General features: G+C 38.4%; 2 protein-coding genes across 3 annotated transcripts; both read left to right on the top strand.

Annotated features, from left to right (window-relative positions):
- On the top strand, positions 1–4,026 carry LOC136686686 (polymeric immunoglobulin receptor-like). The gene is made up of 7 exons (XM_066660616.1): positions 1–139; positions 728–1,063; positions 1,248–1,580; positions 1,669–1,719; positions 2,179–2,286; positions 2,504–2,547; positions 3,419–4,026. The coding sequence occupies exons 1-7, from the start codon at positions 91–93 to the stop codon at positions 3,557–3,559; spliced, it is 1,062 nt and encodes a 353-aa protein (XP_066516713.1). The 5' UTR covers positions 1–90; the 3' UTR covers positions 3,560–4,026.
- Positions 4,027–4,681: 655 nt separating this feature from the next.
- On the top strand, positions 4,682–12,475 carry LOC136686690 (CMRF35-like molecule 5). 2 transcript variants are annotated; one of them, XM_066660622.1, is made up of 7 exons: positions 4,682–4,754; positions 5,924–6,253; positions 6,350–6,406; positions 6,749–6,838; positions 7,028–7,147; positions 7,659–7,699; positions 9,483–12,475. In XM_066660622.1, exons 1-6 carry the CDS (start codon positions 4,709–4,711, stop codon positions 7,670–7,672), a joined length of 657 nt encoding a protein of 218 aa, XP_066516719.1. In that variant the 5' UTR covers positions 4,682–4,708; the 3' UTR covers positions 7,673–7,699; positions 9,483–12,475. The 2 variants fall into 2 exon arrangements, with proteins under 2 accessions (XP_066516719.1, XP_066516720.1); XM_066660623.1 differs by having other exon boundaries at positions 4,690–4,754; positions 6,130–6,253.
- Positions 12,476–15,314: the final 2,839 nt, after the last annotated feature.

Here is a 15,314-nt window from a genome sequence, read left to right as displayed (position 1 = left end):
AAATCAGAACACCATTGAGAGATCAATCTAATGACAATTGAAGCCTGAGACACTGCACTGCTTTGTGAGGGGAACAGTGAAGTGCGACCAATGAGGAGCTTCAGCCTCATCTTCCTCATCCTCCTGCTCCTTCTCTCAGGTCAGTAAGATATTAATCTCTGCTCACACACAGTGTCGCTTCCTTCTATGCTAAAGACTAGGGTTTGATAGTCTGCCATATTAACCCACAGTGTACTACTACTGTAACACTACTGTAGCCTACACCAGTATCATAATCACAATTTGTAAAGTCACTGTCAAATGCCTTAGAAACCAGTCAATTGTAACATTAAAAAGAACCTGATTCTACACTTAATGCCCCTCTGATCAGCTCTACTGCTGTGTCTGATCCACTTGTACTACCGCAACACACGATAACAGCACCACCAGATCTGTTCAGTGCAGTGGTAATAACCCACTGCCAAAGTCAAACCTGCTCAGTGGGGGTCCTGACCATTAAAGATGGTGATGAAAGTGGGCCATGATAAGTAAATATGCAGAGCAACACGCAGAGTGCAATCTGTAATTGTAGAACTACAAAGTGTTCCTGTGTGGCTAGTGGGGTTGAGAGAATGAACAATGGGTGGATGCTTTAACCAATCAGTGTTTATTTCTAACAACAGTTTTAGGAGGAAATGTCTGTACCTGCTGTATTGCGATAATAAAACAAATCTTTTTGTTGTGACAGTTGTGAGTGGTGGGATTATGCTGCATGAGGAAATCACAGAGACTGGAACAGAGGGCAGAGCCGCGGTCATCCACTGTCCTTACACTGAAGGATATGAAACTTACGTCAAGTATTTCTGTAAAGGAGTTTATAAACACTGTACCACACTTATGCAAACTAACAGGGAGGTCAATCAGACGTATAAAGGAAGATTTACTCTGACTGACAACAAAGATGAAAGACAGATTGTAGTAACCATCAGTGACCTCAGGATGGAGGACACAGGGCTATATGGCTGTGGAATTGAAAAAGTAGGACATGATCCATTTACTGTGGTCCATCTGACTGTGAATAAAGGTGCGTACTGTTTATTATCTGGAATTCTAAAGGGTTAGTCTGTTGATCAGTTCCACAACCTTCTCAAACACTCCAAAGCAAACATTAATGCGGAGGTGAGAAGTGCTTTGCTCATCATGTTTAGTACATTTTTTAAAATGCATTGTTATATCAAAATTACTGTATTTCATGTTTCTTGTGGCAGTTTTAAGTGACAGTATGTTATATGAGGAAGTCAAAGAGACTGGAACAATGGGCAGTGCTGCGGTCATCCACTGTCCTTACACTGAAGGATACGAAACATACATCAAGTATTTCTGTAAAAGAGTTTATAAAAACTGTACCACACTTCTACAAACTAATGGGGAGGACTCCTGGAGACATGAAGGAAGACTCTCTCTGACTGATGACAAGGAACAGAGACTGATTGTAGTGACCATCAGAGACCTCAGGATGGAGGACACAGGACCCTACGGCTGTGGAATTGAGAGAACAGGACAAGACCTGTTTACTCTGGTCCATCTGACTGTGAATAAAGGTATGTGCTGTTAAAATGAACTGTTCTGTGTAATAAATCTGAGTTCACTGCTGGGATCTTAAACGTTTTATCTGTTTATCTCTATCAGCTCCAAGAACTTCAACAGACCACACCACCACAGTCACCCATAAAACACAAGGTAAGAGCATAAGGAATTAAACTGATATGTCTCTGACAAAGGATACAGTGATATCCAACTATAAACTACAACACCAAAACCTGAGAAATGAGGAGAAACAAGGTTTTAAGGATTGCAGTGATATAATACAATGGAATAAGCTGATTTTATTGTCTCTATGTAGAAGATCTGAAGGAGTCAACTATGTCCTCTGCTACACTTTATTCAGTCACAAATTTCTCCAACCAACAAAAAGTATCTGGAATATGTCTGAATCATCTGTGAATATCATTCATTCAGTGTGTTACTGCTTTTCCAATTCAGGCTCGCAGTGGGTCTGGAGCCTACAATCAAACTCACCATTACTGAATTAAGTCTGAATTATTTCCAGTATACCTGGACTGTTCAGAAGCTGTAACATGTTCACACAAACTAATGATCTGGATTTCTCCACCTCTGATATTTCATCTCTGAGCTCAGTGCTCAATCTCTCAGTACTCATCCCACTGTGTGCTCTGCTGCTGTTCGCTGGGGTTTTCCTGTTCTTTTACCACAGACGGAAGAAAAGAAACATCAATTCACTTTCAGGTAATTAAAAAAAGCTCATACAGATGAACCTAAATTCACCAGTCACTTCTAGGTAAAGTGGTGTATATCTTATCACCCTGGCCTGCAGAGCAGTTTACATGTTATTTTCTGGATTGTTGAAGCACCAACCACTGGGATGATTTTGTTTCAGAGAAAAGATGAATACATGTATACAGTCAAAACAAGCAATTGTAACATATTCTCCCTGATTTTCCAGCTAATTATTACATCACAGGCAGAATGACCACTGGAGCTGTCAGGGTGGGTGAGAAGTCTTCTGGAAACCTTTGTGTATTTTGATTATTCATTCAACATTTCTTTTATTTATTTCTAATAAAATTTATTTTATTTATTTTATTTTATTTATTTATTTCTTTTTATTCAAATTTATATGGATCAGGTTTACAGCTGGTCCAAATCCTATGCTGGATCACTGGTTGCACGGCAAATACACAACCCTAAAATAACGCTAATGTTGGGCTATATAATGGTAATGGCATATACACAGGTATTTGAATATTTTGATGGTACCTTGACATGAGAATGTTTCTGATGTGTCACATTTCTCCTGTGCCTGGCTAATTTAAGAGAGCCACAGGCAAGGGGCATTATGGGAGCTCACTGAATAGTGATGTTTAGCTCTAGGTTAATCTTAGTCTTTCTTTCTTTTTTGGAGGAGATCAAATTATTGGTGGGGACATTTCAATAGTTGTTGGATACTGATGGGGACACATCCCCTCCATCCATTGCTAATACTATACCCTTGGTCAAGTATGTGTTCCTGCCTTGCATCCAATTATTCCAGACAAGCTTTGGACTATTTTCAATACTGATCAAAAGGAAGTGCTCATAGAAAATGACTTAATTATAGAAAATATAACATGTGTATAGTGTACAGCACAGCAATTTCTTTTTTTTATTTTGAAGTACAAAATTCTCCTGGGCTGGGTGCCTAGTGTCCAGGACATCTGGATGATTCTCCTGTCCAACTGTCAAGGACACACCTAGATTCTTGATTTAATACAATGTGCTTAATTATGTAAAAAAATAGGTTCTACTAAATTAAATAATTAAACATGCTGTAATATGTATTGCCACTTCCCTTACATGGCTCTACCATTTGTTTTCAAAGGATGAAATGGAATATGAAAGTGATCCACCTGGAAATCAAGTCTCCATGAATCCAGTCTACCAGAGTCTGAACACCAGCCAATTAGATTCAATCTATCAGGGTCTAAATCCCACAACCAACCAATCAAATCACGTGTTCTAGAGCCTAGATCCCAAAGTCTAAAGCCCAACATCAACCAGTCATAATAATATATATTAATAATAATTACATAGTAATTGTAATTGGCTAAAATTGTAAGGGATTATACTTTAAACTTTTATATCCTGTATACACTTCAGGATATACAGAGAGGAATCTGTTCACTAGTTGCTGCATGAAGGTTGAATAGTTTTATGTTAACACTGACCACAAGGAGGGGTACTGTGTGTAAAAACATGTGACTTAAACAGAAGGGGTGGATGCAAACTGTTCGGGACAGAAACTGTACCAAGTGGGTATTTTTACTGGCTGGTAACTCAACCAGAGCCAGTATATGAAGAGCTTGTCCACTTCCTATTTCCCTCATTCTATCATAGAAAATTTGCCAGTTATGACAACAGTTTGTTCAGTGGTAACTGTGCCAGAAATTAACGTCATGACCACAATGTGAAATATGTAAATTACTACAATAAAAGGTTTAATATATCAGTATCATGTTTATTGAAATGACTACCTGAAATAATGTTCTATACAACATACTAGCAGTACCAGTACTAGGGTGTTGGATGTGGTTCTGGAAATAGCACACTATGCTTAATAATTTCATGAACATACAGAACTGTACAAGAGAAAAGCAAATAATTTTTTTTCCTTATAAGTTTTTGCTTATCTATAAAATCAATTAATATTAAACACTGTGCAGTCAGTAATTATATTTATTATTGCCCCTGATATTTGTGGCTTCTAAAAAGGTCCATAGATGTATAAAAAAGGTATGCAATGGGGGCCAAAAATAAAATAAAAATACAAATTTGAGTACATGTACATTATAATGCAGACATTAAATTTAAATGCACGAAGGGCAGTCTGGTGCTGAGGTTGGGAAGGTGAAGTGTATGTTTCCTCAGGCGTGTGATCACAAATCCCTAAGCTTTTTCTACAATTATTGTCCATTTTATCAGCTCTACTGACCATATAGGAGCACTTAGTAGCTGCACAATTATAGACTGTATGTAGTTGCTCGGCATAGTTTATTTAAAAAGTGTGCGTATGGGGTGGGGGTCAGGGGTGGTCCTTTGACTCATGGGAAGTGTCCCATCTCCTGTTACATAACAGTGTTGTTTGTACACAGAGTGGTTGAAAGCTTTAGACATGACCTTCACCATATCAACTGTCCTCTTCCTCCTCCTCATGCCTGGTGAGTTTATTATTTTTTCACATATTCACTAAAAAACAGTGGCTTAAAATCACAGCTCAGAAAGTTTTTTTTTCCTCTCTCTCACTGAGACATGTGTACTCTGTTTTCTGCAGCTGCGTTTATACAAACGGTGAGACCTTAACTGCTGGTTTGGAATTTCCTGTTTATGTTAACAGCACTCCCAAGTATGTGTAGTTACTGGTGTGAATTAAAGTGTCTCTAAGAGGGAACTGGTGATTATTCTACTGGACAAATGAGTAGGACAGAGAGACTTTACATGGAGAGCTAAACAGAGACCAAACCAGGACAAAGAACTAAACAGAGACCAAACCTGGACAAAGAGACCTGAACAGGGAGAGCTAGAGACACAAGTACACAAAGCACAGGAAAGGAAACATTAACAGACCAGAGGGAGAAATAGACAAACTGAGCACACACAGCAAAGGAAAGAAACAGACAGACCAGACAGGCATACCAAGGAAAAGAGAAACAGACCAGAGAAACAAACTAGAGAGACACAAACTGACTTGATAGGATAGGGATGAAAATGAGTAACAGACGAGACAAACAGACCAGAGACAGATGAGCAAATGTGGAGGTTATAGGAAAAAGGACAGAGAGACACAAACTGACTGGAACGGGAATGAGACAAACAAACAAACAAAACACAAGGAAGGGACAGACAGACTAGACTGATATATGAAGGGAAGTGAAAGAAACATGAATCAAATCAAATTTCTAACAGAGAGGCACAGCCACAAAGGAACTTAAATACACACAAGGACACCTGAGACAGATAATGAGGGGGCAGGATTACAAATGAGACACAGATGTGGACACTAACAAGAAGGTGGAGCTAAGGTGGGACTAGGGTGGAGACAGGAACAATAACACATAGAACCATGTGCAAGAGAACATGGTTGGGAAAACAGACATGACAGGACCAGGACACAATGTTTAAAATAAGTCTCAAAACTGGATAGATTCTGCTTAAGTGCCAAATTATCTGAGAACAGTAAACATATGATTTACTTATTTTTTTTTCTAAAATGAGTGCAGATGTATTTGATTCTTGCTTGGAGGCCAGTTTTTATATATTTATAAATTAAGAAAATGGCTGTATCTACTTTATCATGATTTCAAATGTACTGTTTTCTTTGTTGTGGCAGCCGTGAGAGGCATGCTATGTCAGGAGATCAAAGTGAGTGCAACAGAGGGCAGTAAAGTGGATATCCCGTGTCCTTACACTAAAGGATATGAAACTTATCCCAAGTATTTCTGTCAAAAAACTCCTACTGCCTGTGAGATATTAATAAAAATGCATGGGGTGAACCAATGGATATATAAAGCAAGAATATCTATTACTGAAATAAAGGAAAAGAGAAAGTTTGTAGTGACCTTCAAAGACCTCAGGATGGAGGACACAGGAAACTACACCTGCAGAATTCAAAAAACAGGACTAGAACCATCTACTCCAGTCTATCTGACTGTGAAAAAAGGTGGGTTATGTTTAATTGAACTTTACAGATCATGCCCTCGAGTTTTCTTTACTTACTGTTGGGATCCAAAAGGGTTAACATGATTGTCTCCATCAGTTCTAGACCCTCTAGTAATATCCCACACAACTGTAGCCTCCACCTGTACAACACAAGGTAAGCAAACAAAAATGCATCTAGCATCTCCAAATTTGTTAAATGTCTACAGTAATACAATATACAGGCAAATGTATCTAAATGCGCTTATACATTTGATTATTTATGAGGTCAATGGTTTGTTACAAGTGTGGGGGTGCAGCTGTTAATAATAGTACCCTACATATTACCCTAATAATCTAGATGTTTCTGGCATTTTTATGACAGGTATATATAAGCATGTGCTTTGATATCTAACCATAATCTAAGATCAATCTGAAATTGTGAGATATTTTTTTCTTCTTAGAAATGCAATGACATGCTACAAAGAAATAAGCTGTTTTTTATCTCATCTCTGTGTAGACATTGGAGATGTAACAGTGTCAACTGTGTCCTCTATTACACCTTATTCAGTAACAAAGTTCTCCAACCAGCCCAGCACATCTGGAACAGGTCTGAAGCCTACATCAATCTACATCAGTGTATCCATAATAATAAATATAAATCTTAAATATATCAGATCCATTTCATGTACTTATGCTAAATAGCTGATAAATTGTATTACAGTGGGACACATCATATTTAGTAAAGTGTTCACTCCTAAACTAATGATCTGAATCCCTTCTCCATCTGATATTTCAGCTCTGAACTCAGTGCTCATGCTGTCAGTCCTCATCCCTCTGTGCGCTCTGCTGCTGTTCGCTGGGGTCTTCCTGTTCTTTTACAACAGATGGAAGAAAAGAACCAGCACTTCAGTCTCAGGTAAAAACTATACATCATGTGTCCAAATATGGGTATCACTTATGATTTCTTAATACAGCTAATGAAGCATCTATTGAAAAGGCTCATGAACATGAGCCTGAAATAACTACAGTTAATGCTAATTGTCAGTAAGAAGGGTACAAATCCTGGGCTGTAGAGCAGTGGAACTCTCTGGTTTTACTGCACCAGGCAGTAATGTAGTGAGTGGTGTTTGTAATCCACAGTCAATCACACAACATCTTTATATGGCCTCACTAAAGTTTGTAGGTGAGTGACATCAAATCCTTATGAATAAATTTTAAATTAAAAAAAAAAAAATCCAGAATCTATGTAAAGAGGAGAAGAGGCTTTTAGGGCAGCAAAGACATGACCAAAAAAAATGTTAATGTCCCTTATTTCAGAGACAACTTTGATTGTTAACCACACTTTTTGACCAGTGTACGTACATAATTACAGTCAGACAAACATATGCAAGACTGCTAACTTTTTTTTCTTTTTTGGGGTTTTGCAGTTGATCACCACTAAACCAGGCTGACCACTGGAGGAGTCATGGTGGGTGTTTTTTTGGGAAACTCTGGTCTATTTTAATTTATTATTGGACTGCCTGTATGAAGTTTTTCACTGGTGGGAGTGACTGAGTGAATGTGTGTTTGACTGGATGTGTGTTTGATATTCTTTACAAGTGTGAATGTGTGACTGTTTGCTTGTGTGGTGCTCTGTTATGGACTGGCTCCCTGTCCAGTGTGTGTTCCTGCCTTGCACCAGACATTTCCTCTTTTCGGGACCTAAAAAATATGTCCGGCCAGGATTCCAAAACTGTCCATGATTTTGCCGTCCAGTCTTCCCCCTGTCCCAATTCTTACAAAAAGCTCTAATCCCTTTCTTGAAGTGTGCACCTCGATGACGTATGATGACGTTGTTGTAGGTGAGCAAAAGGGGCGCGCCAGGATCAAGTGTTCAAGGGTTCGGAGCTCAGAGCAGAAATGGAACACACTTCACCGCGCGCACCTTCTTGTGCTTACATCACTTTCAGCTGAGCTCTGCGCCACATCAGTGTTTTACTGGAGACTCGAACAGAAATGTGTTGAAAGTTGTTAAGGTTATTTATCATAGTCTCATTTTTGTATTTGTAAGCGTTTCTGTGTCACACGAGACTGTCATTTTCTGCTCTATATTTTACAAAACTGAAAGTCGTCACTTCTGTCCCTATAACGGCACAAATGCATGGACACACCTGACCGTTACTGACTTTCTGTTATCACTAATCAAGTTACATCTGCGCAGTTTTTCTGTTTAACATTAACTTTAGAAGAAAACAGGCCAACTGTTTAAATCCGGAACAGGGGACTGAATTATAGCTCTCACATACAGCACGTTTTATCAGCCAGACCTTATAAAATATGAAATATAAGTATTTTTACATAAATGTCTGGATCCTGGCGATGCTCTGATCATTTATTAAGTCTGTATTATTTCTGGTTGATAAAATGTGGTGCTTGCTTTTAGGAACGTTTTAAAAACACAGTTAAAAAGTAAACTCGTCAGTTTCTGTCATGATCATGAGTTTTCTGGTGTAAACAAGTCGCTTTAATACAGGACTTCAGGTTTGAAGTTTGGTTTGAACAGAAAATAACAGGTTTCAGTGATAATACACTGTCAAGAAATGACAAAATATTATTTTATTATTTTTGCTTAGGGCCAAAAGTTGAATGGAAAGAATCTGTCCAAAAAAGGCATTTTGTTTTTAATCTTGTTAACGAGTATCTGTTTATGTGTTACATTTCAGCAGCATAGTTGCATGGTTATGGAAGCATTTGTGCTGCCAACCTGCCCCATGTGTCCTCTTTTATGAGAACTCAGATATGGTCAACTTATACTAGGTAGGCTTCGAACAAACCTTTTGGATTAAGCACTTACAGAAAAGAAATGAATGAATGACAAATGTGGTCTCTGCAAAACATACCACATATGGTTTATAGCTTTTTTTTGGGGTTGGGGGGGGGGGTGTCAGTTTGTCACATTTTCACCTCAAATGTAATCATAAAAATATGTATGTTAGGTACACTTAACATTACTTCACTAAACAGGTGTAGACTTACTAGGTAAACAACATTAGCAGGCCTAGAGGTAATTTGTTGTTGAGATTGCTAGGTTGAGAATGCGCCTTTTAGACATTCAGAAACTGAGGGGTACACAATTTTTAAATATTCTATATTAAATATTCGATAAACTATTCAAAATTACATATTCGATAAAATTCAGAAATTAAACATGCACACTTTCTGTAATGTGTTTTATCACTTGCCTTACACCAGTCTTTCATTTATTTTTAAAGGATGAAAAAGACAATGAAAATGATCCACCTGGAAATCAAGTCACCATGAGTCCACACTGCCAGGAACAGAATACCAAACAATGAGATTCAACCTATCAGAGACCAAAACCAAAAGAATTAGTCTTGTAGAGTCTAAATCATCTACATCCAAGATCTCTGGTCTTCACCAAAGGACAAACTAAGGCAACTAGAGGGAATTAGTGTGCCTTAAGACCACAAAAATAAGAAATGGGACACTACTATTTTACAGTCCTCAGTGTGGGGAGACATTTGAGACTGAGCTTGCACCTGTGGATGTTCTTGAGCAATGTAATATAATGCACTGCCTGTAATTTCCACTCTCCTTCAGTATATCTTGTGTATGTGGACATGTCCTACACTGAAAATATTGCTGTGATTTTTTTTTCAGTTTTATCATGTTATTCCTAAGAAATTAAATCTCTAGAGTGAAACCCGGAGAGGGGGTTCCCAGAAAGGGAAAACTAGCTTGCTTGTGTTGGTCATCCACTAGTCCTTCATCAGTGGACACAGGATGCTGTCAGCTGGATATTTTTAGTTGGTGGACTATTCTCAGACCAGCAGTGATACTGAGGGCTTTAAAAAACTCCACTCAACACATCAGTGTCACTGCAGAGCCAAAAATTATTTATTACCCAAATCATGCTCTGTGGTGGTGTGACTTCACCATTGAATAACAGGCTGAAATAGAGTAAAAGTTTGCAGAACATCAGGTGGAATATCGTCTATAATTGTAGAACTACAAAGTGCTCCTGTATGGTCAGTGGATCTGAGAAAATGGGCAGTGATATAGCAACAACGAGGTGGTTCAGTGTTTTGGCTGATCTTTGCTTATTCATAAATACAAATAATGTCTTCAGCTTAGAGAGAAAATGGCAGTATCTACTGCACTGTGATATTAAAAGGACTGCGTTTCCTCTGTGTTGTGAGTGGTAGTATGATACATGAAGTATTATATTCACACTTAAACTAATGATCTGGATTTCTACTCCATCTGATATTTCAGCTCAGAGCTCATTCTCTCAGTCCTCATCCCACTATGTGCACTGATGCTCTCTGCTTCCTGCTCTTTTACCACAGACTGAAGGAAAGAACCAGCACATCAGTCTCAGGTAATAGCTTGTCATATGCCCAAATTTGGACACTGCCATTATTCTAATAAAATGTTTTGGAGTAGCTGCACATGAGTATAGGGTCACCACAAAACAATGCTATGTTTCACTTACAATGGTGTAACCCATACTTGGCTGTGGACAGTAGACCTATTATCTCGAGTGGTGGATCACCAGCCAATATCATTGCTATGATTTGTGGTGTTTGTGATCCAGAACTAATTCTCCAACACCAGCACTTGATGTCACCTATATTGATGCAGTTTAATGGCACCAAATCCTGACAGGAAATGTTCCAAAATCTCTCTTAAAAAAAAACGATGTGCATATCCTTTCTCCTTCCTCAGTTCTCCAGGTCATTTGTTTTGGTTACTAATTAGTGGATTCATTAAATAGCTAATTCCAACGCATTTTCCACCTTCTCTAGTGTTGCTTCTAATTCATTAATACAAGCTTCTCCTTCATTGATATGGGTACTATTAGTCATAACATCTTGTTTATTATTTGTGATTTGTCAATGTTTTTAAGTGTTTGTCATCCTGGTTAGCCTTGCATTGATATTGATAGATTGATAGATTTTTCTCCATATTCTGACCGCAGTAGTTTAAGTTTGGACAGTACCTCTGTTATGCTCGACTGAGTTTTTTGACTGTTGACTTGGGCCCACAAGTAAAAACATCATCAAAATAGCCAGCAGTGCTTTTTTGTTTTGTTTTGTTTTAATTAAAGTAGATGAATTCAGTGTTTCCAGAGCCTCCAACTTAAATTGTCAATGAGTTCATTCTTCCATAGTATAAATTGTAGCCAGGATTTAGTCCTCAAACTTTTATCCCTGTACTTTGACCCTAGCTGAATGTGTGTGTGGTCATAAACTGGTAGGGGCTCACCCATGTCTGTTAACTGGAGTTAATCATGGTCAATAAAGGTCATATGGATAACCAGAGTAAAGTGTGTGGCTTGTACTCACTCTTCACCCCTGATCATTAAAACACTGGATCATTAAAACACTGGGAAATTACATGTGATGTGCATTCTATACTGTAACCTTTTGACAACACTTAGTGACAGTTTATGTGGTTTACCATAATACAAGTAAATAGTTTATAGAAAGAAAAAAAAGATGACAGAGATGGAGGTGCGAAATAGAGAGACTGTGTGTTAAGCAGCTTCATGTTCACTACATAGTATGCTTTGTATTGATTTATTTACTGGCTCCATTACCACAGAGGTCCAGAGAAATCGAGGGCGCTAGGTTTAAAAGCTGTGTGTTAGAGACAGACCCCGTATGTAGTGTGTGTGTTTAATATCTGTGAAATGTAAAGGCTATTCATGATGGAGACACTGAGCAAAGCATACATCTGTAACCATGGTAATGGCAATGTTTTCTTTCTCACAGTAAGTGGGGAGTTATCATTGGTTTAAACTGGTCAGCCATAACCTTAAAACCACTTCCTTGTTTCTGCACTCACTGTCAACTCTGTCAGCACTTGACTCTAAAAGGGGCATTGTGTAGTTCAACAATTACAGACTGTAGTCATGCTGTTACAATTCATCATTCCTTAGCCCCCTTTCCACATTCTGCAACCACCACAGGACCCCCACACAGCAGGTATGATTTGGGTGGTGGATCATTCTCAGACAACATAACAACTGCCAGCAGGAATATTTGTCTCTCAGCTGAAAAAGGTTGTGGCCCAAATCTTCATCCCGTCACCCTTCATCACAGCTGGTGGTAGAAGGTTCCACTTTAGGGAACTAGACTTCCCATAGCTTTAAAAGGATATACCTTGGGATGAGGAGGACATGTCTCAATGATGGAATAAACTACCTGTTATTAACTTTTCGTTCAGAGAAAGGTTTGTACATCTATCAAATGTTTGAACACAGTTTACTTATAAGAACACAATAAAAAAAAACACAACAATGAAGAAACAAGCCCTAAAGTGATCATAATTTATGTTTTTCTCAGATATATCAGGTGATCATCGCTGCTCAAGCAGGCTCAACACTGGAGGGTTCAGGGTGGGCAGAGAAGGCTTTGGGAAACCTGGGTCTATTTTTTCATTCATAGCTGACAAAATGTAATAGCTTCTGGTCCAATGACTTTTTGCAGTTTGGTGTAACATCTAAACCAGTGGTTCTCAAATTTTTAATAGAAGTATTATTAATAGACGTATTGTTGAATAATTGAAATGATTCAATAATATTATGTGAAAATCTATGTAGAAATTACACAATCTGACTGAGATTTTTCATAATTTCAAAAGAACGAGGCTTGGTACCATAAGGATGCCGGTTCAATCACCTATGACTAGCAGGAATATCCATGGCTGATGTACCCTTAAGCAAACCACCTAAACTCCAAAGGCTCTCCAGGCACAGGAGATTTATTGTACTTAAACACTAGCGCGTGTGTGTGTGTGTTCACTGTCATGGATGGGTTAAACGCAGATGTCAAATTTCATTGTACGACTGTATAATGTTCATAAATCATGTCAAAAATTTATTTTATTTAGAATTTGAATTAGGTGTGTTCTCCCCGTGTCCGCGTGGGTTTCCTCCGGGTGCTCCGGTTTCCTCCCACAGTCCAGAAACACACCTTGCAGGTGGATTGGCGACTCAAAAGTGTTCGTAGGTGTGAGTGAATGTGTGAGTGTGTGTTGCCCTGTGAAGGACTGGCCCCCCCTCCAGGGTGTATTCCCACCTTGCGCCCAATGATTCCAAGTAGGCTCTGGACCCACCACGACCCTGAATAGGATAAGCGGTTACAGATAATGAATTAATAGTGAATTAGTGACATGCATTATCAATAACCATACAATTAAAATAAATCTAGTCACTAAATCAATGAGCTTTAAATGCAACCTCAGAGATAAAATGACTCTAGATCATTAGTTTGGATTTTGTGCTTCTATAAACCAGTCAGATCATGTGTTTAAAACAACTGCATGGTGACATGTATATTGTTAACACAATGTAATTTTACTGTAAATTTCTGCAGTGAAATGTTACAGTTTACTGTAATAAAGTGTAAGTAGGTTTATTTTACTCAGATTCAGACTTAGTGTGATTTGATGTTAAACATGATCTATATTCCACAGAACAATGAACATCCAGTATACACCTTGTCCGGATGCATTGCTTCTGTCCTAGACACACATTTAAGCCTAGTGTCCTTGATTTATCTTGCCCCCTAACTTAATGGAGCCAGTAGTTTTCCCCTAGTGCACGGTGTGGTATATGGCGTTATTTTTGTGCCACAATTCTGCACGCGCGGATATTTCGAACGAGCAAGAATATTTTTGAGTGAGCAAGACGGTTCCTGCGCGCGCGATGTCTGACCTGCGCGCTCGCTCTACACTTACAGACATTACAAAGTGCCTCAGATTCAGCCAATCAGAAACGTCAAATGACAAAGGTAATTTCTGATTGGATGGTTTGACCGCCAAGTGGGAAGGATATACAGGCCGGAGACCAGTTAAAAGATGCATACCGGCGAGTGGACGGTTATGGTTAGGGGGAAATCTGACAATGCCCTCTGAACTAGTGATGGGAATTTCGGCTCTTTTTGGGGAGCTGGCTCTTTGTTTTACCACTTATTTCCACTGGTACAGAACAATATTAAATTCATTTTACATGACTATATGGACAAAATATTATTGTTCAATATCAAAAATAATAGTGTTGCAATGGCCAATTGTTTTTATGGCTGTCTTGTAATAACTCACTGATTGACAAAAGTTGGGTATTACAAAATAGCTTATTAAATGAAATAATCATCCATTTCTGGGTGATAAAATAAACAAATACTCTGCAAAGTGCAAAACAGCAGCATTCAACGGTAGTGATTAATGTCAGTGGGTCTTCTGTTCTTGGAATAAGAGGCTCCTCAAGATAAGACCGTACTTCCAGCATTGCATCTACTGAGGGAACTCTTCTTGCAGTGTCCTCTGTGGCTCTTGCATCAAATAGTTTCCAAACAGCAGATTGTTGACCTTTGTTTTTTGTTCTCTGATTGGTTAAATCACAAGCCTTAGAAAAAAATGGCTCGGTCTTAGACGGGAACCGGCTCTCATCGTTCACTTAAGAGTCGGCTCTTTGAACCGGTTCGTTGGCGACCGACACATCACTACTCTGAACGGCAACAGACCAGTGCACCACAGCTAGTCATTTTATTTTATATTCATTGAATTAGCCACATTGTAGAGTTTTTATCTGTTGTTTTTATCCTTGCATTTACCTTGATTAACTGAGTCAGCAACGTAGCTGATATGCTAAAAACAATGTACATAGTGTAAATTAGTGCTAGCAACGACGGTAAATGGTATTTCAACGACTGTAGAAACTACTTTATTAGTAATAGAAAGTACTGTAAATGCTATCTAGATCGGTTATTATCAACATACAGGGCTAGCTGATTGTGTAATGCTGAAATCTAAATAACTTCCTAAGGGAAGCTTAATACTAGCTTCCGGTTAATATAGCTTGAGGTTTGCTATTCAGAACTCTGTTGGCTATAACCCTGTAATGTAGTAACGTACACCTGCATATATTAGTGTGTATTTGATTTAACTATGGTTCAAAATTTATGTATAGCAAAGTAGTATCTAATTTTTTTTGCCGTAAATATTGGCAATGTATGTAGCCTTAATAACATACAGGGGAATGAAAGGAGGGTGAACTGAACCCACCTGGTCTGTGA

The sequence above is a fragment of the Hoplias malabaricus genome, chromosome 2 (assembly GCF_029633855.1).
Source record: "Hoplias malabaricus isolate fHopMal1 chromosome 2, fHopMal1.hap1, whole genome shotgun sequence".
NCBI classification, from domain to species: Eukaryota; Metazoa; Chordata; class Actinopteri; order Characiformes; family Erythrinidae; genus Hoplias; species Hoplias malabaricus.
The sequence above is the reverse complement of the archived record's forward strand: the minus strand, read 5'-3'. Positions and strand labels throughout refer to the sequence as shown.

Coding starts and splice junctions, on each gene's coding strand:
- LOC136686686 (XM_066660616.1), top strand. CDS start 91: ATGAGGAGCTTCAGCCTCATCTTCCTCATCCTCCTGCTCCTTCTCTCA. Junction 1,581..1,668: donor CCATCTGACTGTGAATAAAG/GTATGTGCTGTT, acceptor TATCTCTATCAG/CTCCAAGAACTTCAACAGAC. Junction 2,287..2,503: donor AAACATCAATTCACTTTCAG/GTAATTAAAAAA, acceptor CTGATTTTCCAG/CTAATTATTACATCACAGGC.
- LOC136686690 (XM_066660622.1), top strand. CDS start 4,709: ATGACCTTCACCATATCAACTGTCCTCTTCCTCCTCCTCATGCCTG. Junction 4,755..5,923: donor CTTCCTCCTCCTCATGCCTG/GTGAGTTTATTA, acceptor TTGTTGTGGCAG/CCGTGAGAGGCATGCTATGT. Junction 6,407..6,748: donor CTCCACCTGTACAACACAAG/GTAAGCAAACAA, acceptor ATCTCTGTGTAG/ACATTGGAGATGTAACAGTG.